Source organism: Palaemon carinicauda, chromosome 22 (assembly GCF_036898095.1).
Source record: "Palaemon carinicauda isolate YSFRI2023 chromosome 22, ASM3689809v2, whole genome shotgun sequence".
NCBI classification, from domain to species: Eukaryota; Metazoa; Arthropoda; class Malacostraca; order Decapoda; family Palaemonidae; genus Palaemon; species Palaemon carinicauda.
In genome coordinates, this window is record NC_090746.1 from 7,282,757 (window position 1) to 7,308,487 (window position 25,731).

Consider the following 25,731-nt stretch of genomic DNA (forward strand, 5'->3'; position numbering starts at 1 on the left):
TTTTGTTTAATGTAAAATTATAATAAGATTTAGTTTATAAGGCTTTAGTTGTAAATTTAATTTTTTCTTCTTTTGAAGTGCTGTTTTAACCTCCTCCCTGCTTGTTTAAAGATTTATAAGTGTCTAGTTTAACGCTTGTTTCTTTTCTGTGTTTTTCAAGTCCTTGGTGAGAAGAAACATGATATTTTCATAATAAAATAAATTTTTGAACAGACTTACCCGGTGGATATATATATAGCTAATGTCTCTGACGTACGGCAGAAAATTCAAAACTCGCGGGCAATCGTAGATTGGTAATCTAGGTGTACTACTAGCGCCACCACTTGCCAGGATACTGGAACCATTCCACAAGTCCTCAGGTCTTCTCTGCCCATAAGTCTCTAGAGGAGCGGAAGGGATGGAGTTTAATTATATATATCCACCGGGTAAGTATGTTCAAAAATTTATTTTATAATGAAAATATTTTTAAACAGACTTAGCCGGTGGATATATATATAGCTGATTGACACCCTTGGTGGAGGGTAAGAGACCAGCAGTAAATAACATAGGAATATAACTCAAGAGTCTTGATAAAAACAAACTTAAGGGTTCGTACCTGATAAGGAAGCTTACTTTTATGATTCTCTGCCTCATTAGTCCGCTATCCTCATGAAGCACGGCGATCCACTCAGGGGGCTGAAAGACCTCTAGGATCTGTCATATCTGGGGTGAACACCCCTATGACAAGACCTCAACCAATACCCTTGATCTGGGCGCTCTCAAGAAACAAGTCTGACCACCTGCTAAAATCAAAAGATTGCGGAAGACTGTCCCAGTCTCCACATACAACCAAAAAGACAACAGTTTCAAGAAAAGAAAAAAGGTATTGGGATTAGGGGAATGTAGTGGTAGAACCTTCACCCACTACTGCACTCGCTGCTACGAATGGTCCCAAAGTGTAGCAGTCCTCGTAAAGAGTCTGGACATTCTTTAAATAATGAGAAGCGAACACAGATTTACTCCTCCAAAAGGTTGCGTCTATAATGCTTCGTAGGGATCGATTTTGCTTGAAAGCCACTGAAGTTGCCACAGCTCTGACTTCATGTGTTCTTACTTTCAGCAATCTAAGGTCAGCCTCACCGCAGTGAGCGTGAGCCTCTCTAATCAAGAACCTGACAAAATACGATAAGGCGTTCTTTGACATCGGTAAGGAGGGCTTCTTGACCGAGCACCATAAGGCTTCAGACTCGCCTCGTAAATTCTTGGTTCTGTCTAGGTAAAATTTAAGAGCTCTCACAGGGCACAGGACCTTCTCTATCTCATCACCAACCACATCTGACAGGTTGGGAAACTCAAAAGATTTCGGCCATGGATGGGAAGGACGCTCATTCTTGACCAAGAAACCAAGTTGCAAGGAGCATACTGCCTTTCCAGTACAGAAGCCGACATTCTTACTGAAGGCATGAACCTCACTAACTCTCTTCGCAGTCGCTAGACTCACTAGAAAAAGTGCCTTTAAGGTGAGATCTTTAAAAGAGGCTAAGTGTAAAGGTTCAAATTTCTCAGACAAGAAATTTCAGGACAACATCCAGATTCCAAGCTGGTGTCACTATCCGATGCTCCTTGGAAGTCTCGAAGGACTTGAGAAGGTCTTGAAGTTCTTTATTGTTAGAGAGGCCTAGGTTCCTGTGCCTGAAAACCGCAGCCAACATGCTCCTGTAACCTTTAATGGTAGAGGAGGAAAAGGTGTAGCAGGAAGTCAGCGATTTGGGCTATAGAGGTATCGGACGACGAAATTGAGGTGACTTTGCACCAATCTCGAAACACCTCCCATTTGGACTGGTAGATCCTGATGGTAGAGGATCTCCTTGCTCTGGCAATCGCTCTAGCTGCCTCCTTCGAAAAGCCTCGAGCTCTCGGGAGTCTCTCGATAGTCTGAAGGCAGTTAGACGAAGAGCGTGGAGGTTTTGATGGAACCTTTTCATGTGCGGTTGCTGGAGCAGATCTAACCGCATTGGCAGGCTTCTTGGTATGTCCACCATCCATTGATGTACCTCGGTGTACCATTCTCTTGAGGGCCAGAGAGGAGCAACCAATGTCAATTTGGTCCCTTCGTGAGAGGAAAACTTTTGTATGACTTTGTAAAGGATTTTGAAGGGGGGAACGCATACACTTCCAGGTGAGACCAGTCCAGCAAGAACGCGTCGATGTGGACTGCCTCTAGATCTGGAACTGGAGAGCAGTATGTTGGAAGCCTCTTCGTTCTCGAGGTTGCAAATAGGTCTATGGACGGACGTCCCCATATCCGCCATAGTTTCTCGCAAACCTCCTGATGCAGAGTCCATTCTGTGGGAATGACTTGGCCTCTTCTGCTGAGGCAGTCTGCCATCACGTTCCTTTCTCCCTGTATGAACCTTGTTAGTAAGGTGATGTTTCTCTCCTTCGTCCAAACCAGAAGCTCCCTTGCAGTGAAGTAAAGGGACTGCAATGGGTCCCGTCTTGCTTGGAGATGTAAGCTAACGCTGTGGTGTTGTCTGCGTTTACTTGCACTACCTTGTTTCGGATTAGTCTTTCGAAACTTTGAAGGGCCAAAAGAACTGCCAGAAGCTCCTTTTGGTTGATGTGAAGACTCTCCTGGTCTTTGGTCCATAGGCCCGAGCATTCTAGTTTGCCTAGTGTTGCTCCCCACCCCGAGCCCGTGGCGTCTGAGCACAACAAATGGTCTGAGTTCTTGTGTGCTAGAGAGAGGCCCTCTTGACCGTCTCTGGAAGCGGAATGGTCACTGCTTCTAAGCCCTTCTCCTTGTCCTAATGCTGGTTGAGGTGAAACTGTAGAGGGCAAAGATTGAGTCTCCCTAGGGAAACAAACTGCTCCAGTGACGAGTGTGTTCCCAGCAGACTCATCCACTTCCTTACAGAACAAATGCTCTTCCTTCGGTAAAGACGAATCTTTATGGGAGCTTGTTCTAGTCTTGTGGGCGATGGAAAAGCCCGAAAAACTAGACTCCGTATCTCCATCCCCAAATAGAGAATTGTTTGAGATGGAGTCAGTTGAGACTTCTCCTCGTTGACTAGGAGACCCAACTCCTTCGTTAGGGCCAAAGTAAATCTGAGATCCTTCAGACAGCGATCGAAGGACGACGCCCTGAGTATCCAGTCGTCTAGGTATAGGGAGGCTCTGATACCTGTCGAATGCAGGAAGCTCGACACGTTCCGCATGAGCTTCGTAAACACAAGAGGGGGGTGCTGAGACCGAAGCACAGAGCTCGAAATTGGAAGACTTCCTTCCCGTATACGAACCTTAGATAGTGTTGGAAGGTCGGATGAATCGGGATATGGAAGTATGCGTCTTGGAGGTCTAGAGAGACCATCCAGTCGCCTTCCCTTACTACTGCTAGCACAGACTTGGAAGTCTCCATTGTGAACTTCGATTTCAGAATCAACACGTTGAGCGCGCTCACATCCAGCACTGGTCTCCAACCCCCTGAGTTCTTTGGAACTAGGAAGAGACGGTTGTAAAAGCCTGGAGACTGGTGGTTTAGCACCTTCTCCACAGCCCCCTTTTTTAACAAAAGGGACTCCTGTAGGCGCAAAGCTTGTCTTCTTGCGTCCTCCCGGTATCTGGGAGAGATCTATCGGCTCTTGGACTAGAGGGGGTTTCTTTACAAAGGGTATTTTGTACCCCTCCTTCAACAAGAGGACGGACCACTGATCTGCTCCTCTTCTCTCCCAAGCCTGTCAGAAGTTGTTCAATCTGGCCCCTACTGCTGTCTGAAGTTGAGGGCAGTCAGACTCTGCCACGAATTGATCTAGCTCCCCTCCTTTTACCTCGTCTTCCATCAGAGCGAGAGTAGCCTCTGTTGGAGGCTCTACCACGAAAGGAAGGACTGAACCTCGATGCAGGGGTGTCCACCTTCAGTCTGCTGCCTGAAAATGACAAAGGCAGCACCTTGCGAGCCGTTTTAGATACCAGGTCATGGGTGTCCTTCAAGGCTAGCGATGAAGCTATTTCCCTCACAAGCTCTGGGGAAAAAGCGAACGAGAAAGCGGTGCAAACAGAAGCTCCGACTTCTGACAAGGAGTAACTCCCGTAGCCAAGAAGGAGCACAGTCAGAATGCTTCAAAGAAGCAACTTACTTGCCCAAGGATCCCAGAGTCCAATCGAGGAAGTACAAAACCTCGAAGGCTCTGAAGACGCCTTTGAAAAGATGGAAAAATAAAGACGTCCAAAAGGAATTAGTCCGTCGAATGGCCAACCGACGAGAAGAGTCTAGGACGCTTGAGAAGTCGCTCTGCATATCAGTGCTCGGTTATTAAGGCAGTGGCAGGAACTCCCAAGCCAAGAACTACACCTGTCTCAAACCACAAGCTGGACCTGGAAGCTAGTCTAGCAGGAGGAAAAAAAGCAAACGCAGCCTGCAAAGATCTATTCATGGACTGCAGCCAGTTTCCTAAAAGTTTCAAGGCTTCTAGCAAGACCTAGAAAGAACCATCTTAGTATAAGAAGACGTCGAAGTTGCCGCTCCCAGGGTAAACTTCGAAGAGGCAAGAACTCTTCTAAAACATCAGGCGAGGAAAGGTGTGTACTGTAACAGCCTCTTCCTCAGACAAGAGTCCAACTGAAGTATGAAAGTCTTGATGGCCTGTTAGGTTGGGCGATTCTGACGCTAGGCGTCGCATACGACCGCGCATGAACTTGGCGAAAGAAGAGGGCAACTTGACATACGACGTCACGTCTAACTTGACGTATAGCGTCACAAGAATGGAGCTGAACGTCACGTCTAACTTGCTGTTCGACTTCACGTCAAACTTGCTGTTCGAACTTCACGTCTAACTTGACGTAAAGTGTCACAAGAATGGAGCTGAACGTCCCGTCTAACTTGCTGTTCGATTTACGTCAAACTTGCTGTTCGACTTCACGTCTAACTTGACGTATAGCGTCACAAGAATGAAGCTGAACGTCACTTCTAACTTGCTGTTCGACTTCACGTCAAACTAGCAGTTCGCCTTCACGTCAAACTAGCAGTTCGCCTTCACGTCAAACTTGCAGTTCGCCTTCACGTCAAACTTGCAGTTCGACTTCACGTCTAACTTGACGTACAACGTAGCGTAAAGCGATTGCGCGAAAATCTTCGCCTGCTACTACGATCGTTCGCTGGGAAGCTTGAACGTTTCTGGTAAAGCTTTCGATCCGCTTAAGGAGTTACCTCATAGCCAGCAGACTAAAAAGACTGCATTAATGAGGACAGCCTGTAGCTACATGTCCTCTGTCATGCACATTATCCGATGACGATGTAATCTTAACCTCACCTTTCCTAGGGTGAAGGTGAACGTCCTGTGATACGACATCAGGAACGCTCGAGGGTTCGCCTGCTCGAGCGGCTACGCCTCTAGTTCCCTTTCGCCGATCGACATTCCTTCTCCCAGGGGTTGGGGAGCTTGAAAGAGGTCTAAGGCTAGATGAACGACAGGTGCCACTCACTCTACGACAATAAACTATTTGACTAAAGAAACATACTAAAGGGACTAATTAATTGCAAAATAACATGTTCCTTTTACCTAGTACTGTACAACTTAGAAACTTCAGTTTGTAAGAAGAATGTACTATTCGTCAAATTCGATACAAAGTGAAATCGTAATATTGTAACGATAGACTGAAAACTACGTAGCATAAATAAACTGAACGCTAGTTAATCTTTGAAAACAGATCGAAGACTATCCAAAGAAAAAATTTTCATCACATCGATCCATAAAAATACATAATTTACTCGGCATTTAGTAAAAATGGAGTGGGGATCGATTGAGGCCTAAGGAAGGAGGGTCTTACAGCCTTTCACACACTTCCTAAACACAGGGGAAGGGTCGACCATTAAGGAATATCCAGAGAGAGATCAAACAAGCAAGGGTCAAAAATAGTCAAAACAAAAGTGTTTCAGGAAAAGTCGTAAGAAAATCCAATCAAGCGAAAGCCATTAACCAAAAAACAAGTACTTCACCAAAGCTGTTGCAAACTTGAAGGTTATGCGCAAGTATGAAAGTTCCAATGTTGTCGCCACAGCGGAAGAGAAGAACTGAGGACTTGTGGAATGGTTCCAGTATCCTGGCGAGTGGAGGCGCTAGTAGTACACCTAGCTTCCCAATCTACGATTGCCCAAGAGTTTTGAATTTTCTGCCGTACGTCAGAGACGGTAGCAATATATATATCCACCGGCTAAGTCTAATGTTTAAAAACCTGTGTTTGCATGCGAGGAACTCGATTGCTAAAAGACACAGTTCGAGCTCGAGGCTCCCAGGCCCTACTGCAGCAGCTGGGTTATGTAAGCTTTTTGAGGATTGCGACACCAACGGTTGACGGCTTTTAGCAGGTGCATTTCTGCCACCTGCGGTAACCTGCATTTCCTGAGTGTTCTCTACTGCGGTCCGCAGCGCTGACGTAGGAATCCCGGCTTCAAGGTGGACGCGGGAGAGACACCACTGTCAACGCATCCTCGACATAGTCAGTTGCGGGAGCTTTGGAGCTCGTGGTGACATGTAGGGAGGAAGTGACCAGGTAGGAGATCTTATTTACCTTTTTTGGGGTTGGGACTCCATTTCCCTCCCAATGATGAGGAGTCCTGCTAAGCTGCATTCCCTACGGTAGCTGAGTGTAATTGGAGTCGCTACTTTGGTTGGAGCAGGTGGTGGTTTCATTCAGCCCTAAAGAGTGTGAGAATATATATATTTTTTGTGTGTCTTTATGCTTTAATTATTTGACTCTCTCTCGTTGAGAGTATGGTGTTTCACATTAAGAAATTTGTTAATACAGTGAGCCCTCGCTACTTCGCGGTTCGACCATCGCGGATTTTTTTCATAACCCATGTATATACATATATCTCGGATTTTCCGGAAATTTCGAAAATACCCGCGATGTGACCGATGGTGCGAGATTGGAGAAAGTAAGAAAAAATTGAATCATGATTGATTTTCAATATAAATGAAACTTTGAGGAGCAACAAAGATATCATTTGTTAGAGAGAGAGAGAGAGAGAGAGAGAGAGAGAGAGAGAGAGAGAGAGAGAGAGAGAGAGAGAGAGGTTTAAATGTAATAAACAAAAAAAATTGATAGGTTATAACACATTGGTGCTTATGTAATATCAACTGTATACTGTAGACGGTTTGAATAAGTTAAGAAATTGTATAAACGATACTTTGTTAGTGCATTCGTACACTCTCGAGCGGCAGCTAGATGTCAGCTGATCTAATCACAGCCAAAAGTAAAACAAAAAGAAGTCAACAATACTCGATTTTTAAAACACACCCGAAATTTAAAAACAAAAGTACACGCTTTCTTAATGTGCAATTAACTATTTAAAGAGTAGCAATTTTCTAGAATAAGATGATGTTTCCACAAAAATAGTGGTTTGCTGATGAAATCGGATGCCGTATTTTTAGCTATGATTGTAATGGATGTAGACTCGGCATAATTTTTTCGTTTCAAATTTAATTGACACTAAGAAAACTAATTTTAGGTTCTTCATCTAAATGTAAGTATTGTATAACACGAAGAGAGAGAGAGAGAGAGAGAGAGAGAGAGAGAGAGAGAGATGAATCAGCTGTTGTAATCAAATGGCGTGTTTTTGTTTCGTGAGAATTTCATCGCCACGACTATAACAACATACTTTACTGAACTTTACAGTATTATACAGACTACTGTAATATGATGAAGTAAAATATTTGTAATCTATTTTATATGAAATGGGGCTTTTTTTTTTTTAAATTTACATTTACGTATGTAAAACATCTCTCTCTCTCTCTCTCTCTCTCTCTCTCTCTCTCTCTCGTAAATTGTTTTCCTGCTTTGCTACGTATGTATGATTTTATATAGATACGGTAAATAATATTTGTAATAACATATTTTATAAAAGCTTTTACTGTAATATCATTATTTATCACTTTCATCATGCGCGTTAAATGCCTTCGTTTGTTTACTGAGCGTACTTTATGACGCCGTCGTTTCAGGCGGCGTCATAAAGAAAAACATTTCATTTGGAAGTCCTAAGAAAAATTAAGTAAAACATTGGTAATAACAAAATCAACATACTGTACTGAATAATCAATATAATCGATGCAAAAACTAACCTATACACAGATGTGTAAATGCGTTTGTTTCTTCATTATGATCAGAGATAAACGTAAACAAAACATTGGTTGCCATTTTTTATCGTGCTTTTTGGCGTGTTTAGGAAACGCATGATATAAAGTCGCCTTTAATATTTGTGCCTGTTTTAGTTTAGGGTACTGTAGTACATGCATTAAGTGTTCTGTACATTAAAGGGTAGTTTGTTAACAGTACTACGTACAAGGGAAGGTTTTAAAAGTCTGAATATACATGTTAAATTAATAGGTAAATATGGTGTCACTACTTCGCGGATTTTCACCTATCGCGGTCGGGTCTGGAACCTATCTACCGCGATAAACGAGGGTTCACTGTATTAAGCCCTGTCTCGGTGTGTGCCTTTTTAGGCATTAATGTTCATGTGGTGGGTTGTTAATTGTTATTTGATAAGTGTTAGTTATTAATAGTTAGTTGTAAGTTGTTAATTCAAATTGTTAGGTAGTCACAAGGTTGAGTTGAGTGTTCTAAAAATTGTTGTTAATAAATATTGTTAAGTTTTCCCAAGTGTTTTCGTTTCTGCTGACCATTTTACTGCTGGATATTTTTTTGTAAACACTGACCTCCCTTTATAGTGCAATAAGAACTTGCACCACGGCCCGACAAGGGTCGTAACACAAGTGCTTAAAATAAGACTGCTTTTCTTCATTCAGAGCTTTTCAATTGTCAAAAATGAAGCAGTGCATTCACTGGTAAAAGATTAATCCTAGTTCAAAACCCCTGCTTGCTCAGAGACATGTTGCTTGTGAATCCTTGCATTAGCAGGGTAAGACACATAAAAAAGTTTGACCAAAGGGCAGAACATCAGCCAACAGTTTGGGTTCAGGCATTACTGCCCTTCAAGGAGTTGAGCACTAGGGCTAACTTCTCTCCAGACAGAGTACTCTGAAATCAAAAGTAACTCCAAAGGCATAGCACATAATTGTCAACTGGAGCAAGCTCTGAAATGCTAGATGATTCCTCCCGAGGGAAAGGCTCATCTGTTTCGCTAGGGAAAACAGGCAAGTCTCCTGGCCACGAGACTTATGCCAGAGTTAATTTTTCATCACTCTTTTCCAGCTCATCTCCAGAAAAGACCAAAGGGGAAAGGTCAGAGGGCTGAGTACTGGCAGTTGAAGAAGTTTAACCGATTTCTTTGACCTTGAGGATGAGCCCAAGGAAGAGGAATCACACTTAGCCTTCTTTGCCTCCTGCCATACGCCTGCCACTGGGAGGTGACTGCTCCCTACACTCCTCAGAGGGAGAATCCAAGTGACACACATACCCCTTGCACGAAAGGCACAAAGTATGAGGATCTACCTCCCTGCCGCTCATATAAGTGCTGCTTTTTTCAACACTTCCAAACAGATCCCCACGGCATACACTCTGAAAAGAGAAAGAAAAGATTTTAGCAAGGTAAGTTCCAACAGAAGCTGATAGCAGATTAGTGCAAGTTGGCAGCGGGAATCAAAGTGGCTGTTCACTGTACTGGCAAGAGGGGCAGGAAGCCCTGCCACCAGTCGGAAATTACCCGCTACTGCAAGGCTGAGTTCCAGATACACCAGAATCAATAGCATACTTAAAGGACGAAGGCTTGTATTCGTGTATGAACAAATACAAATTTGCTGTAATTGGCAATACAAAACTTCACAAATGTATTATAAAAAAAGGTCCATAACTCACCTGCATTTTTCGCCATAGTTACAAGCTCCTTTTAAAAAATAACGACATATCATTGAGGGTCTGTCATTAAGATCGTGAGAAAATCGACAGTTATCACCTTTTCGACAAACACCATTTTTGAAATACCTGAAATGCAAAAAAACACATGGTTTAAGACAACTGTCTTTTGTTATGAATAGCAGCATCATTATCAGCTGGTGCTTCAATGTCTATATCTACTACTCTACAGTATGTAGTGATTTTTATGCAAATAAAATACTGTATACTTATCACACACACAAAACTGCATTTTTTTTTCTTACAAAGACACTATAAAACAACAATGCAGCACAGTACACTATAGTTTATCTAAATAAGATATGACAAATTTGGAAGTAATTTGTATTTTTCCTAACAATACAATCATAGAGTTCTTTACACTGGAGGAGAAAACAGCGCAAGCTAGCATACGGCTATAAAAACTTTTAGTGAGGTGTAAAAAACTGTTATGGATGTTACCAGTGGTAGCGGGGTAAAGCACCGGCCCCCTGCTCACTCATACCTTCTTCACTTTGATTGCAGACGGGACTTTCTCCTGGGGGTTAGGTGACAGTGAGTAAAGTATGTATAAAGAACTCCAGGCTTGTATTGCTGGGAAAAATAAAAATTAGTTACAAATTCGCCATTTGTTCCTGCGCAGAATACAAACCTTACGCTCTTTACATAGGAGACTCAACTGGCTGACACTTTAAATCCAGGATTACTACATCTGAGCATAATAATGCAGAGGATAAACATCCTTGCACCTCAAAAGTGATCATAAGTGTAGGAATGTAACTGTGATTGTCATGGACTATGTGTAATCAACAGGTTTGTGAATATACACAATGAGGACCAGAAGACCTAACTCCCCCGCATAAGGAGATTGGGGATGTCCACCTATCTATCTACCATGGCACATTCCCCAATTTTGGGAGGTAGCAGATATATAAAAAAAAAAAAATACAAAAGAGGACTTTTCTTCTCATCGCTCCTCTTTGCCTGATGTAACGGAATATATAAACATATAATCTAGCTTCAAGCAACATGGAGCAACCCTGCAGTTGAGGAATTACAACGGACAGGGTCTTCCGATGCTGTGCCTCAAGAGAGGGTAAGATGAAGAAAAGGTGTCATTCGCTTTCATTCATCTCAGACTAACACCGTAACCTCTGCCCTCAAATGACTGCTAATAGTCCTGCGAGGAGCTATGGAGCTATACCACTTGCTCTGTAACTACTACACGGCCTATTGAAAATGTGTCTAGGACCTGTGTTACATCTAGCAGGAGCAGGTAGTGGTCAGTAAAGGTAGACTGTCTTGTCCCTACACTCACTTGCACCTGCATCACAGAAAAGTTATTCTTAAATGTCAAGGGATGTACATAAACCCCTGATGACATGAGTTGTGGGTCATACACCTTGTTGTCAAAGGGGGAAGGATTAGTGGCACAGTTGATGACTTGCCTGACCACAAGTAAATGGTGTTCCTCATTACCTCCTTCTTGACCATGCCAGTATTGACAAACAGGTTCTTGACCTGTGGGTGAGTTCCTAGAGTTCATTTAAGAAGCATCTAGTGCTCTCACAGGACACAAAAGGCGTCGCTTAGGATCATCCGTTTGGAATTTGAGTCTAGTAATAAACTCAGGGATGAAGCTGAACATAACCTGCCTCCCATCAAATTGAATGGACAATGTTGTAGAAGAGACCAAGCAACTCAATATCCCTCTTAGTGGGGTTAAAGCAAAAAGAAAATTGTATTCAGAGTTAGATCACTGTCCGATGTAATGGCTTGTAAGCGCTCTTTCAGAGAACAAAATACTTGGACAACATTCCACAAAGGTGGTCTCACTTCTAAAGGAGGGACAAGCCTGTTCAAAAATCCATACGAAAGTGGAGAGCTCTACCAAAAAGAAAATATCAACACCTTTCAGTCTAAGATTTGGCATAATGCTGAGCAATACCTTTTACTGCCGAGACTAAGCACAGTTTTCCTCTTGGAGATAAAGTAAAAATATGACAAATTCGAAGATAACTTGTATTTTTCCTAACCATACAAACCTTAGCTATTTACAAAGGGTTATTACTTTTAGCGTAGCTGAAATGGCGAGCCATTAGAATTTAACGAGGGTGTATTACCCCCGCGCTAGTTAGCGGGGGGGTAGGGGAGTGGTAGCTAGCTACCCCTCCTCCCCCTCACACACAGGTGAATACTCACTTTCACTTAGAGGTAGGACTTGTCTTGGGGGACAGGGCTGGCGGGCAAATATGTGTAAATAGCTAAGGTTTGTATGGTTAGGAAAAATACAAATTATCTTCGAATTTGTCATTTGTTCCGTAACCGAAATACAAACCACGCTATTTACAAAGGGTGACTTATCCCTTAGGAAGGGTGGAAAGTCCCCAGCCATACTGGCTTTGGCTTTACCCGGGGACTCAGAATCCGAGTGAGTCGCACTCGAGAAAAGGAGTCCCTGCACCTCACAAGTTCCTTGCACCGCAAGGAACCATGTGGCCTATGTAAGCTTGTGTGTGAAGGAAGAAGTGTGACCCGTCTTAGGCAGTTGACCTGGAGTTCCAGAAGGAACTCTGGGTTAAGACGTTCCCAATACCACCTCGTCAGGGTATGGGGGACGCGACAGTATTGACTCAATACTCGGAACACAAGGAAGCATGGTTTACCTGCAGAGGTTCGAGGTCAGCTATGCAGAGACCAGGATGCTGCTTCCCCGTAGAGGGGATGATGAAGAAAGAAGTAAGGGCCAGACATACTTCTTTCGTTCATGCAGACTAAAACCTGATAACAGTGCCCTCAACCTTCTGCTACCTGTCCAAAAAGGAGCCTGAGGTTAGACCAGCTGTTGTGTAGCCACCACAGAGCGATAGAAAACGTATCGAGACTCCTGTGGGTCACGCCCTGCAGGAAGCGGGCTGCGAAGGTCATCAGACGCTTCCAGACTCCAGCTTGTAGCACCTGCGTCACAGAGTAGTATTACTCGAAGGCGAGGGACGTTGCGATGTATCCAACATCGTGCTGTAGGGCGACGTGACGGGGGAGGGTCTGAAGACAGGTCGAGATGAATGTCCTTGAGTCCGGGCTGAAGAGGTATACTGGTGACTCTCCCCCCATGTCCTCCTTGTGTTCCCAAATCGGCTGCAACTGAGGCCAAACTGCAGCTGTTCCCAGCGCTAACCTCTCGATTCCTGTACTGGCAAGAAAGAGAAGGTCTTGGGACATCAGACACAGAATGGAGACTCAAAATCTTGAATGAATCGGACCGAAGGGTCGGGACCCACAGATTCTGAGTCTAGCCAACAACTCAGGAGCGAGCCTGAATGTTGCCTTCCCCTCTTCCTTAGAAAGGGGGGGAGTAGTAAGAGACCAAGAAGATTGCTTACACACTGGCCGTGGCCAGAGTGAGCAGAAGACCCAGGGCGGAATACAATCCGAGGCCTGTCGTAAAAGGGTCTTGAGAAGATCTCTTAAAGGACTAAAAGTCCGAGCCATGCTCCAAGTTGGAGGTCTTCCTCCGACTAGGGCAGGGACGATCGTAGCTTCGCATGAGCGAGGATAGATCCAGCGGGCAGGAAAAAGTTATTCCTTTAAGCCTGAAGGTCAGGGAAAGGCTGAGCGACAGGCTTCATTGCCAAGAGCGGAAAGGAGTTTCCTCCCGCCGAAAGGCAATAAGACCGTTATTGCTGGAGAAGAGGCCTCACGGGAAGAGGTATATCTCCCACGGCACCAACCACCTTAGACTCTTCACTTTGCCTGGGAGACCCCTGTGGATGACTATCGCAGATGACGCGACCTCCGTACCGCGACTGTAGCGGGTTGTCTCTTCTAGAGGAGGAAGCGTAGTGTCTCCAGGCATGAAGCCGAAGCGACGCCCCGGTTCGGGAGAGATGTCGCAGTGTGGTTGCTTGAGTAGTCTGCGCCGTGGGAGAAGCTCTCCCGGGAGTTCCGTCAGGGGAAGCAGAGGGTCCAGAAACCGTTCTGCACATAGTCCCAGTGGAGCTCTCCCATTGAAAGGTTGACAGACAACCTGGTTTTGTTGAGACCCATTGTCCGCAGACAAAAAGGAGGGAAGACGCAGGCGTCGAAGTTGTCCCACCATCACCGGAATGCATCTTGCCAGAGTCTCGGGGTCTGAGACTGGGGGGAAAACTAGCGGAAGCTTGAGGTTCCAAGCTGTCGCGATCAGGTCCCCCAGACCAGCACTTGCTGGTTACCCAAGGTCAAAGACCCCTAGGTACACTCTCTCTATGAGGCTCTGCTCGGATAGTCTGAGAGAAACATTCCCCTGCCTGGAATGAGAGAGCCGATGGTGGAATTGAGAGAATCTCAATCATCCCGATATCTCTACTGCAAGATGTGAAGGTGTGAAAATGCGTCCCCTGCTGGTTAGCATGAAGTCGACACGCAACGGGGCGACTTGGCAGGAGCGGTAGGATCTGAAGAGGGGCCAGACTAAGGCCCTTAAGCCTGCCTGAATGATGGAGAGGTATCCTTCAGGTCTTGACCATAGGCCTGGACCGGAACATGCCCCCCCCCCTTTCCTTTGACGAGTCCGAGAACCGCATCAAGAATGTGGGGAAAGGACGAGAATATCCACTACCATCAAGAGGCTCCATAGGTCAACACCCATTGTAGGTTTAATAGTTCCGCTGGTCCCATAGGGCCAGGGAGTCCGGTTAAACATTGCCTGAAGCCACCGGAACTTGGATCGCCCCACATGGAACTTATCCTGAGGCGACCGTTCGGACTATAAACGGGTCAATGAGGAAAGAAGAACTAGGAAACGTTCCAAGGTAGGGCTGAAAACTCTGCTTGACTGAGAACAGGTACTGCGACTCTCCTCAGTCTTGCCACGGTGAACCGAAAGGAAGGCTCGGAGGATGTGGTAACAGAATCTGGCGTCCCCAGGTGGTCACCCATCCAAGTACCGACGTTGCTTAACCTCGCTGGACGGACGAGAAGCGGGGTTTCCAACGTGGTAAGGCGGTTGACTCAATATCATGGCCAGATACTCCAGATGTTGAGGCAGAGGAAGAGAAGGCTCCAAGCAAAATACCATGAGCCCACACTCATGGTCAGCATTCGGAAGCTTTTCCCGGCGCTGAAGAAGGTCGAAACCCGAGCCTACCGGAGTTGACCAGCCCTCCAAACAGCAGAGGAGGCGGAAGTCTGCACCTGAGCGGCCAAGAGGAAGGCAGGGAGAGTTCTCTGGGGAAACAAACCTGCTATGCCACGGCGGGATAGCCACACTGCATCATAAGCAGGAATACTTGCAGTTTAGGCTGAATTCGACGAGCACCCTGGAAGATGGATGGAATGGAAACTGAAAGTACCCGTCCTTCCGATCCAGGGTTAAAGGAGTCCTGTCGCCTCGTTACCAGTCTGATCGATTCTGCTGGTCTACGCTGGCCGAAGTTTGTTCGACAAACTTGATCAGGGCTGAGAGGTCGACTATGGACATCCCCTCTCAGATCCTTCCTTACAAGAAAGGATCGACTGAGGGGGCCGGGGGTGAAGCCGTCGATGATCCTAAGGAAGACCTTCGCCTAAGGTATGGATCATTCTGCCCAACCAGGCAACTCTGCTGATGCTATGGCATAGAGGTTCAGAGACACTGAATTCGCTGACAGAGACGGCAGGCGCGATATCCTTGGCTACTCACAGAGATTGTGCGGGAATGGGCATCGGGAAGCTGTCATTCGGATGAGTAACCTAAGCATCCTCCCAGCGAAAAAACCTGCAATCCTAGAGTTCGTGAACTCCTTTTAGGACTATGCCCCCCCGGGGGAGTCTCCCGTGCCATCTGTTCCTGACAGGAGGAAACTGCAATTGGACACCTTGTCCCAGTTGTCGTAGCCGATAACTTGGGCCGACGTGGTTGAAAGAAAAGGGAGCTGGAGCCCTGCAGAGTCTGGAAGAAAGCGCCTTGGAGGAGTGAAACCGGAAGTCGATTTACTCCGCACAGCAGACGTCTAAGTCTCTGTCCTTGGGCAAAGACAAAACTCTTCTCAAGGATGGAAGGGTGTCTGAGGTCGTTGACCTCCACAGATGAGACACCCGCACCCGAATGAAGCCTTCAGTCAGCGCGTCCAGATGGTACAACATCGAGCTTGTCCGCAAGTAGATACTTAACGACGAAAGGCCAAGGTGCCTGAGCTCGAGAGGAGGAAAGTACCCTTGATCTTCCTGTAGCTTCCTTGAACCAAACCTCGGGCCGTAACCGAGGAGGGAAAGAACCTGGTAAGCTCCCAGAGGAAGAGGTAAGCAGTCACCCCTTGTCCGATGGAGAAATCTTCAACGGAAAGCCCCCCCGCCAAAAATCCTTCCAGGGCGGGAGAAGGAGAGAGTACTCGTGCAGGAGAGGGGACCCTCGAGACCGACCTCTTGGGAACCAACTTCGCCCTGGGGGAAGTCACCACGAAGTCCACTCCTCTCTTTCTCTTCAGCGTAGGAGAGACAGCCGCTGGTTTGTTACCCTGGCCGGTGAGTGCTGGTTTCATAAACCTCATTAACGCCCGTGCCAGCGGATCAAACCATGTCTGCTGCTCCAAGGACACAGAGTCCGAAATCCTCGCTAAGGTGAAAGGGATCGGGCGATCCTTTGGAGAGGACACGACGGTTCCTGCCTGAAAAGAAGGTGGGAAGAATGCTGTACTGACCTGTCTTCGTCCTGCACTACCAACCTGTGCTTGGATGGAGGTGATCCCGAGTGCCGCCTAGGAGCACGCGTCCCTGCTGCTACCACCGGCTGTGGAATTCGCCGCGAACTATGGTCGCGCGAGGGCGAACAGTCGCGCAAAGGCGAATGGTCGCGCGGGCGCACAGGCGAGTGGTCGCGCGGGCGCGCAGGCGAGCGGTCGCGAGGGCGCGCAGGCGAGCGATCGCGCGGGCGCGCAGGCGAGCGATCGCGCGGGCGCGCAGGCGAGCGATCGCGCGGGCGCGCAGGCGAATGGGCGTGACGGCGAGGGATCGTGCTGCCGCGTAGGTGAAGAAGATCGCTGGCGGTAAGCGATGGCGAGCAGCATGTGTAGGTGAATGATCGCGTGATAGGGTGCGATGGTGATCAGCATCCGCAAGAGGGCGAGCGTTCAGGGTTGTGCGATGAGGAGCAGCATGCGTAAGCGGGCAATCGTGCAGGGTTGTGCGATGGCGAGCAGCATGCGCAGGTGAATGATCGCGTGAAAGGGTGCGATGGTGATCAGCATCCGCAAGAGGGCGATCGTTCAGGGTGGTGCGATGAGGAGCAGCATGCGTAAGCGGGCAATCGTTCAGGGTTGTGCGATGGCGAGCAGCATGCGCAGGTGAATGATCGCGTGAAAGGGTGCGATGGTGATCAGCATCCGCAAGAGGGCGATCGTTCAGGGTGGTGCGATGAGGAGCAGCATGCGTAAGCGGGCAATCGTTCAGGGTTGTGCGATGGCGAGCAGCATGCGCAGGTGAATGATCGCGTGAAAGGGTGCGATGGTGATCAGCATCCGCAAGAGGGCGATCGTTCAGGGTTGTGCGATGAGGAGCAGCATGCGTAAGCGGGCAATCGTTCAGGGTTGTGCGATGGCGCGATAACGATCAGCATCCGCAGTTGAGGGTCGCGCGATGGCGATCAGCATCCGCAGTTGAGGGTCGCGCGATGGCGATCAGCATCCGCAGTTGAGGGTCGCGCGATGGCGATCATCATCTGCAGTTGAGGGTCGCGCGATGGCGATCAGCATCCGCAGTTGAGGGTCGCGCGATGGCGATCAGCATCTGCAGTTGAGGGTCGCGCGATGGCGATCAGCATCCGCAGTTGAGGGTCGCGCGATGGCGATCAGCATCTGCAGTTGAGGGTCGCGCGATGGCGATCAGCATCCGCAGTTGAGCTAGTAGCTGGCGAACCATGTTCCTTCAGAAGTGTTTGATCGCTGACGAGCTGATGATCGCTGACGAGCTGATGATCGCTGACGAGCAGAAGGCTACGCGTGGAAGCCTGTGCAAAGAAGAAGAGTCCTTGACCCCGACCTGAACCGAAGTTCTAGATCGCGAGGGCGAACGTGGGCGCACAGGGCACGTAACAGGAACCGCAGGGAAGATCATCTTGAAAGCGCTGACGAACAGGAGAGCGCTGACGAACAGAAGGGCGCGCAGGGAAACCCTGACACGCAAGGGAAGAACCCCCGTGGGGGCAACCCTTAGCCCCGAAGGGATCGTTGTCCGCCGGGAGACTGATGTCCGTCGGAAGACCGCTGTCCGTCGGGAAGACCGTTGTCCGTCGGGAAGACCGTTGCCCGTCGGAAGACGAGATTAGACTGCTGTCCATCTGCACCAAGACGGAAGATCGAGAAAAAGAAGTTGTAGGCTGCAAACGGAGATTCAAAAAGGCGCCTCAAGCACCCTTATAGGGAGATGAGAGGCCCTTACGACGAGGCGGACGGAGGGCCTTACGGCGAGGGAGGCCAACAGCAACAGCAACAGAAGAAACCTCCGAAGAGGAGTCTCTATGAGTGTACTCTCTCGCGAACGAAAGAGAAACACTTCGTGGAAGAGACTGGTCAGCCAGTGACCTAAAAGGGGCAATCCTCCGAAGAGGAGCTCCTGCAGTTGCCCAGCCCCTTGAGCGAAACTGCAGGTGCGACCGCTCAGCACCAAGAGCATAGTCGCACGAAAAAAAGGCAAGAGAAGAACCCCCCAAAAGAGGAAAAGCTCAAGCCTGGACAGGAAAAAACTTCCCTCGGAAGGAAAGTTATCCGCCCAAGGAGGCAAGCCTCCTGACTGTTCTAAAATGAACTGGAGAGCTGTCCGTCGACACGGGAGTACTACCAGTAGAAGGAGACACGCCCCTGACGACAATACAAGGGGGGAGGCAGCAACAGCCGAATCCCCAGGACTCAACCAGACAGCTCACACCGTTGCTATATTACAGAAACGAACTAGATCGGTAACTGTAAAAAAATAAAAACAAATAATATTAGTACACATTCATTCCCCCGGGAAGGCTCCGAAGAGGAATCCCGAGGAAAAGGAACAAGAATTACACAACAGGCACGTGCCCTCACAACCACTTACACTCGCGGAAGGAGAGCTGTAACCAAAACAGAATTATAACAATTATAATTATGTAACTATGTAATTATGTAATTTAAAAATGAATGAACACTAAAGAAAAAAACGAAAACCCCGAAAGGAATCGTTCTACAAGCTGAAAAATTAACAACTACAATTAGATTCATAAACTAATTGAAACAAAATGTACGGCGTAGCAACCCCACCCACACGGGAAGGAAGCTACAAGGGCGTAGTAAAACATAGTAAAAGGGTGAACGACCTCAAGAGAGAGAGAGAGAGAAAGACCGAAGTCAAACTCGATCGCAACCCATAAAATTAGGCCGTGGTGGCCTAACTGCCGAGGCCTCCACGTAGATATCGTACACTACACACACACATCTGAAAAGGAAACTTACTTATTTCTATACTCAAATATATATACAAACATGAAAACATGTTTACATATATATTGAGTAAAAGAAAAGTAAGCGATTAAGTAAAGACAAAACAGACAATGGCTGCCAAGCGAGGACCAAGACAGAGACGTCTGTCACAGTCCGAGCCAAAAGTGAAAGTGAGTATTCACCTGTGTGTGAGGGGGAGGAGGGGTAGCTAGCTACCACTCCCCTACCCCCCCGCTAACTAGCGCGGGGGTAATACACCCTCGTTAAATTCTAATGGCTCGCCATTTCAGCTACGCTAAAAGTAATAACCCTTTGTAAATAGCGTGGTTTGTATTTCGGTTACGGAACAATTAACAATTAGGGGTATAGTGGTTCCAAGTGGAGAGACACCCCTTCTACAAAACTAACCACAAAAGATTTCCTAATTTGCCTGGAAGACTGAGGTCGAGGACCTCCAGCGGTAATCAGACATTTGTTTCGCCATTGGTTAGAAAAACCCTATCTCAGTGAGATGCTGCATACCCTCCAGGCACGATGTCAAACAGATTCCCCTGTTTCATGGTAAATCTGAGCATGTGGTTGGTACAGAAAGTCGTGGAGACGAGGAAGTTCCCTTGGAACCTCCGTCAGCAGCAGAAGATCAAGGTACTGTACCATTCTTCCTGTTGCTGTAATGGGGCTATCCACATCATGGATAAGTTGGTTACGGATCTTGACCCGTTGAGGAAATTTTCTTATCAAGCATAGTGAGGGAAGGTATAGATGTCCCGGTTGTCCTACGGAAGTTGGAAGGCGACCTGAAGCGCTACGTGTCAGTTCGGTACTGGCGAGCAGTACACCAGAAGTTTTTGGCTGTGGGAGGTGGAAAACAGGTCTAGTGTCGGCGAACCCAGCAATGTCGTCTCTTTGTTCGCTACCCAAGGGTTCAAAGACCCTTCGAAACGAACTAGCAGAGTCTTCGTGCTCAGATTGTTTACCAAGATGTTCTCTTTGCCAGATATGAACCAGGCTAACAGGGAGATTAAAGTGTACTCTGTCCATCACAAGATTTCGACAGATAATTGTCAAAGCTGTCATGAAATAGAACCTCCTTGCTTGTTTAGATATGCCACTACAGTCATGTTGTTGCTCATCAACACTATCATGCAACCCAAAAAGAGCTGAAGGAAATGTTGAAAAGCAAGGTATGTTGCTTTCAACTCTAGATGGTTTATGTGGCACTGCTGATCTGACTTGTACCACAGCACGGATGCCATGTGCTGCAACAGGTGAGCAACTCCCAACTTCTTTTGATGCATCTGTGAAGAGCATCAAATTGGGAGAAGGAAATAGCTCTACCTTTCTGCGATGGTTTGAAACAAGGATCGAGAGATTCAGGTCTTTCCTCTGCTCTCACACCACCAGAATGAGCATTCCGGGAGGATCCCTGCCCTATGAAGTGACTGCATGCGAAGGTAGGGCACTAGATGCTCTAACAAGGCCAGGTGACCCAGCAGGCACTACCAAGGACAAGCTTGTAGTGAGCTTCACATCAGTAACTGATGAGCCACTTCTTTAAATATTTTGATTCCAACCTGTGGATGAAAGACTTTCCCTTGTGTCTATCTGCATTCCAAGGAGGACTTCTCCAAGTTTACTATGACCCCTAGATCGCCGGGAAACTCGAAAAGCATGACTCGATGTTGGAGAAGGGTCTCCACCAAGTCTGTCAGGACTAGCCAATTGTTTAGATATCACAAGACGAATGCCGTTGGCGTGGGCTTAAGCTAGGGTGAACATTCCTGTAAACACTTGAGGGGTTGTTGAGAGACCAAAGCACAGCACTCAAAATTAGTATACCTTTCCGTACACATTGAAACTTGGGTACTTCCATGAAGACAGATTGAGAACTTACCAGGCGAGCCAGCTTGGAGACTCGTGGAGTCCAGTGAAACCACAGTGGTGAAGCACTTTGTAGCAGGAGGATCGCGTGAATAACTGTGAGCTCTGGGGAGCCCAGCTCCAAGGAGCCAGAGCACTCTGGCAACAAGTCACACTAAAAAATAGATAGTTTAAGGATCCCGACTCGCCACTGATGCGTGCTCGTGATTAAGACTCACCACTGGTACGCGCTTGTGATCGAAACTTGCCAATGGCACGCGCTTGTGACTGGGACTAACCACTAGCGCATGCTCATGACCGAAACTCACCACTAGCGCATGCTCACGACCGAAACTCACCACTGGCGTGTGATCGTGAACGAGACTTACCAGAGGTGCACTAACCTGTGTCACGCATTCTACCTCGTGAGACAGTGTGAATGTGACACATAGTTGGGCTGAGAGTGAAAATAGGTATTGTGCCACTCGTCTAACCCAACTAGGTGAGCTGGATAGCAAACTTACTTGGAGAGTCAGCATAGGTGACTGCGAGAGCTGGAGTTTTCACAGTCTTCGATAAGTCGTACTGCTGCTAATGAGCAACCTGCTTACGAGGGTATTAGCCAAAAGTACCCGAAGGGTTGGCAAACTTAGAGGGGCGACGATAAGGACATCCATCTTCATGTTGAACGATCACAGAGAGCACACTCGCTTTGGGAGGCGGCTCTCGTGAGCATTACCCTGCAGATCCTCAAATGGAAGAGGATCTGCTCCTGTCAAGGGTGTTAGCACAACTCATTTTGGTCTTGAGTCATTTTCCATCCTTAGACTGAGCTCACAAAGAAGGCAACAAGGGTGGGGCCTCCAGGTCAAATGGCAAAGGACGACATGCCAAAGGCTTGGAGGGCACCTGAAGTGACCGCTTCAAGAATGTGCCCAAGTGCAACTACTATATCGGCGTTCTGCACGTTAGGGCACTTGGGAGGTAAAGGCATTTCTCATATTTATGCAGTAGAAACCTGAGTACCTGCTGAGGTTTTTATTGTGTTATATTCAGTTACCTTTTACTTGTTCTCCAAGATAATTGTTTCCCACAAGATTGGCAGAGTGCTACGATTGAGAGCCTTAAATTAGAACTCACGCTCGTTTCTTTTGTCACCAGAGGAATAATACATCTGTCATCTGTTACCTGATTCTTCCCAGAGCTCCCAGCCCATAGATCTTCCAATGTGACAGAATCTCCCACGCTCGAGATTTTTTGACACGCCGAGACTGTTCCACAACCTATAACTTCCCACACTTCGAGTTTTTCACAAATGCCAAGATCTTCCAACTCCTCTGTGTGATTAGGTTTGGAACAAGTGACTTCTCAGGTCTGATCTCAGCATTAATAAAAGCACTAAGATGTCACATCATGCTCGAATTGATCATCTCCAACTAAACATGGGTACTTGTGAGATACTGCTATGTGTCACATGGTGCCATGCTCTTCCATTCACTCTCCAAAGGCTTAAGGCACTTAGTGGGTGGCCATTAGTTTCAGAAAGCATGAGAGCCAATGGTATTTCAATCATTGAAGGAGACTAGCCAATGATTGTTCATTTTTTCTTCCTCTATAGGGGATCACCCTGTTCTGTTTATGGACTGACCGGTGCATATCATATGGGGAGGAAGGATTCTTCAAAGAACATCAAAGAATCATTGACCCTATGGCACCTGACTTTAGTCCGTTACCTACAAAGGCAGAGATCTTCAAGCCATAATCTACAATCACTGAGGTCTCTCCCCACATTCACGAGTACACTAACCTTCGGAAGTAACAGTAACGACAATCAAAGGAAGGACTACACCCATCAATAAACGCCCCCTTCAAGATCTAACCAGCACTTATAGTGCTGTTCTTGATTTTCCTTAAATTCATGAGGGTCAAGTCCTATTTCTCCAACCTGAAGAACACCTAAGTTCTAGCTGATTGCATATATCCTACCCTGCATTCTCTTTACAACAGAGGTTTGGCATGTCAAAGAAAGTGGACCTTCTTCACTGGTCATTGATTCAGCGATTAGAATGTTGGTGGCAAGGACCAGATAGAAGACATATTGTTTCCTGACCTGGAGGCTGCTACAACAATGGAAGCTGTTCTCCAGACCAGCATAAACTGCTTCCTGTTTTCGACTACTGCTTGTGTGCAGTCTTATTCTTCACCTCGACCCTGAAAGAGACAATTCCAAACGCAGAAGGATTCAGACTAATGTCTTCGCAGGCAGAAGGCAGGGATTTTTCAGACACTTCAGCCAGCTTACCAATGGGCCTTTAGTTCTGAAGGAACATGGATGGAGAGGAATGTACTCGAAGACTGTTCTCCAGGCTTTACATTCGGCTCCTCCAACTGAGAAGTCAACTGGAGGGCCAGAACCGACCTTCTTCTATTCCCATTACAGTATGATTTGCCATCAGGAAGAAGATTTCTCACGCTTATTGAACCCAAAGGACATGCTGACCTAGATACTAATCCTTAAGTCTGACGCGAAGTACCTCCTCCCTCGTCACACACACACACACACAGAGAGAGAGAGAGAGAGAGAGAGAGAGAGAGAGAGAGAGAGAGAGAGAGAGAGAGAGAGAGAGAGAGAGAGAATGTTGAGATAAAGTGAAGGATGATGTGGAGAGATGAGATTTGGAGAGGGCACATCAGGCAACCAACCCCTTAATGTAGGGATAATGGTGGGAAAGAAGATCGAAAGACACATTTGCTTCATGGTTCATCCACAATTTCCAGTATTCTGCTCTCCAATTCTAGAATTTCTAGTATAATTATCCCCAGTTCCAGAATTTCTAGTAAACTGCTCTCTAATTCCAGAAAATCTTCCAGTAAACTGCTTTCTGGTTCCAGTAGCATTCAGAACACCTTCCAATACAGCAGTTACTTTTCTTGTTACTTCTACAGTATAAAGTATGAAAGAAGATTTGAAGAAATGACATGCATAAAACTAGCTAACTATCAAGGCTGTGTTTTACTTGGAATAAAAACCCAGTACATTAGCCCATTAGTACAATAATCCTAACAAAAAAATAATAGGTGCCACTGGTGTATTTACAGGATGTCCTCAACTTTAATAAGTTCCAAGAAGCAGTTTCTAAGTTGAATTTTGTTAAATACTGGTCTTGGGTAAGCCTCTTTTCCAGCAACAAAAGTCAACGCACCGTCCCATTTCATATGAAATGAAATAAATATCAAGTTATTGCAAATGTCATTTTGCTTACTGTATCAAATGACATAATATTACCATCCTAATAATGACATGACAAATTCGGAGATAATCTGTATTTTTCCTAACCATACAAACCTTAGCTATTTACATAGGGTTTACTTTCGGCGTAGCTGAAATTGACGAGCCATTAGATTTTAACGAGGGTTTACTACCCCCGCGCTAGTTAGCAGGGGTAGGGGGAGGGGTAGCTTGCTACCCCTCCCCCTCTCACACACCGGTGAAATGTCTCACTTCACTTAAGAGGTAGGACTTGACTTGGGGGACATGGCTAGCGGGCAAATATGTGTAAATAGCTAAGGTTTGTATGGTTAGGAAAAATACAAATGATCTCCGAATTTGTCATTTGTTCCGTAACCGAAATACAAACCATGCTATTTACATAGGGTGACTTACCCCTTAGGATGGGTGGAAAGTCCCCAGCCATACTGGCTTTGGTTTACCCGGGGATTCAGAATCCGAGTGAGTCGCACTCGAGAAAAGGAGTCCCTGCACCTCACAAGTTCCTTGCTCCGCAAGGAAACGTGTGGCCTACATAAGCTTGTGTGTGAAGGAAGAAAGTGTGACCCGTCCTAGGCAGTTGACCTGTAGGTCTAGAAGGAACTCTGGGTTAGGACGTTCCCAATACCACCTCGTCAGGGTATGGGGGATGCAACAGTATTGTCTCAATACAGTACTAGGAACACAAGGAAGCATGGTTTACCTGCAGAGGTTTGAGGTCAGCTATGCAGAGACCAGGATGCTGCTTCCCCAGTAGAGGGGAGGATGATGAAAGAAGTAAGGGCCAGACATACTTCTTCCGTTCATGCAGTCTAAAACCTGGTAACAATGCCCTCAACCTTCTGCTACCTGTGCAAAAAGGAGCCTGATGTTAGACCAGCTGTTGTGTGGCCACAACAGAGCGATAGAAACGTATCGATACCCCTGTGGGTCACGTCCTGCAGGAAGTGGGCTGCGAAGGTCACTAGACGTTTCCAGACTCCAGCTTGTAGCACCTGCGTCACAGAGTAGTTCTTCTTGAAGGCGAGGGATGTTGCGATGTATCCGACATCGTGCTGTAGGGCGACGTGATGGGGGAGGGTCTGGATTCAGGTCGAGATGAATGCCCTTGAGTCCGAGCTGAAAAGGCATACTGGTGACTCCCCTGCGTCCTTCCTGTGCTCCCAAACCGGACTTGCACGTAGGGACGAACTGCAGCTGTTCTCAAAGATAACCCCTCGGTTCCTTTACTGGCAAGAAGGAGAAGGTCTGGGTCATCTGATACAGAACGGAGACTCGAAATCTTGAAGGAGTCGAACCGAAGGTCTGGGACTCCAAGATTCTGAGTCTAGAAAACAACTCAGGAGCGATCTG

At 46.8% G+C, this 25,731-nt stretch overlaps 1 protein-coding gene across 1 annotated transcript in view; it reads right to left on the minus strand.

The window, feature by feature from the left end:
- Positions 1-25,731, minus strand: part of LOC137616312 (uncharacterized) — a 91,285-nt gene that overhangs the window by 55,295 nt on the left and 10,259 nt on the right. Inside the window, exon 2 of the mRNA XM_068345959.1 lies at positions 9,793-9,918. Coding sequence (XP_068202060.1) covers positions 9,793-9,918 — 126 coding nt within the window. The remainder of the gene's footprint in view (positions 1-9,792; positions 9,919-25,731) is intronic.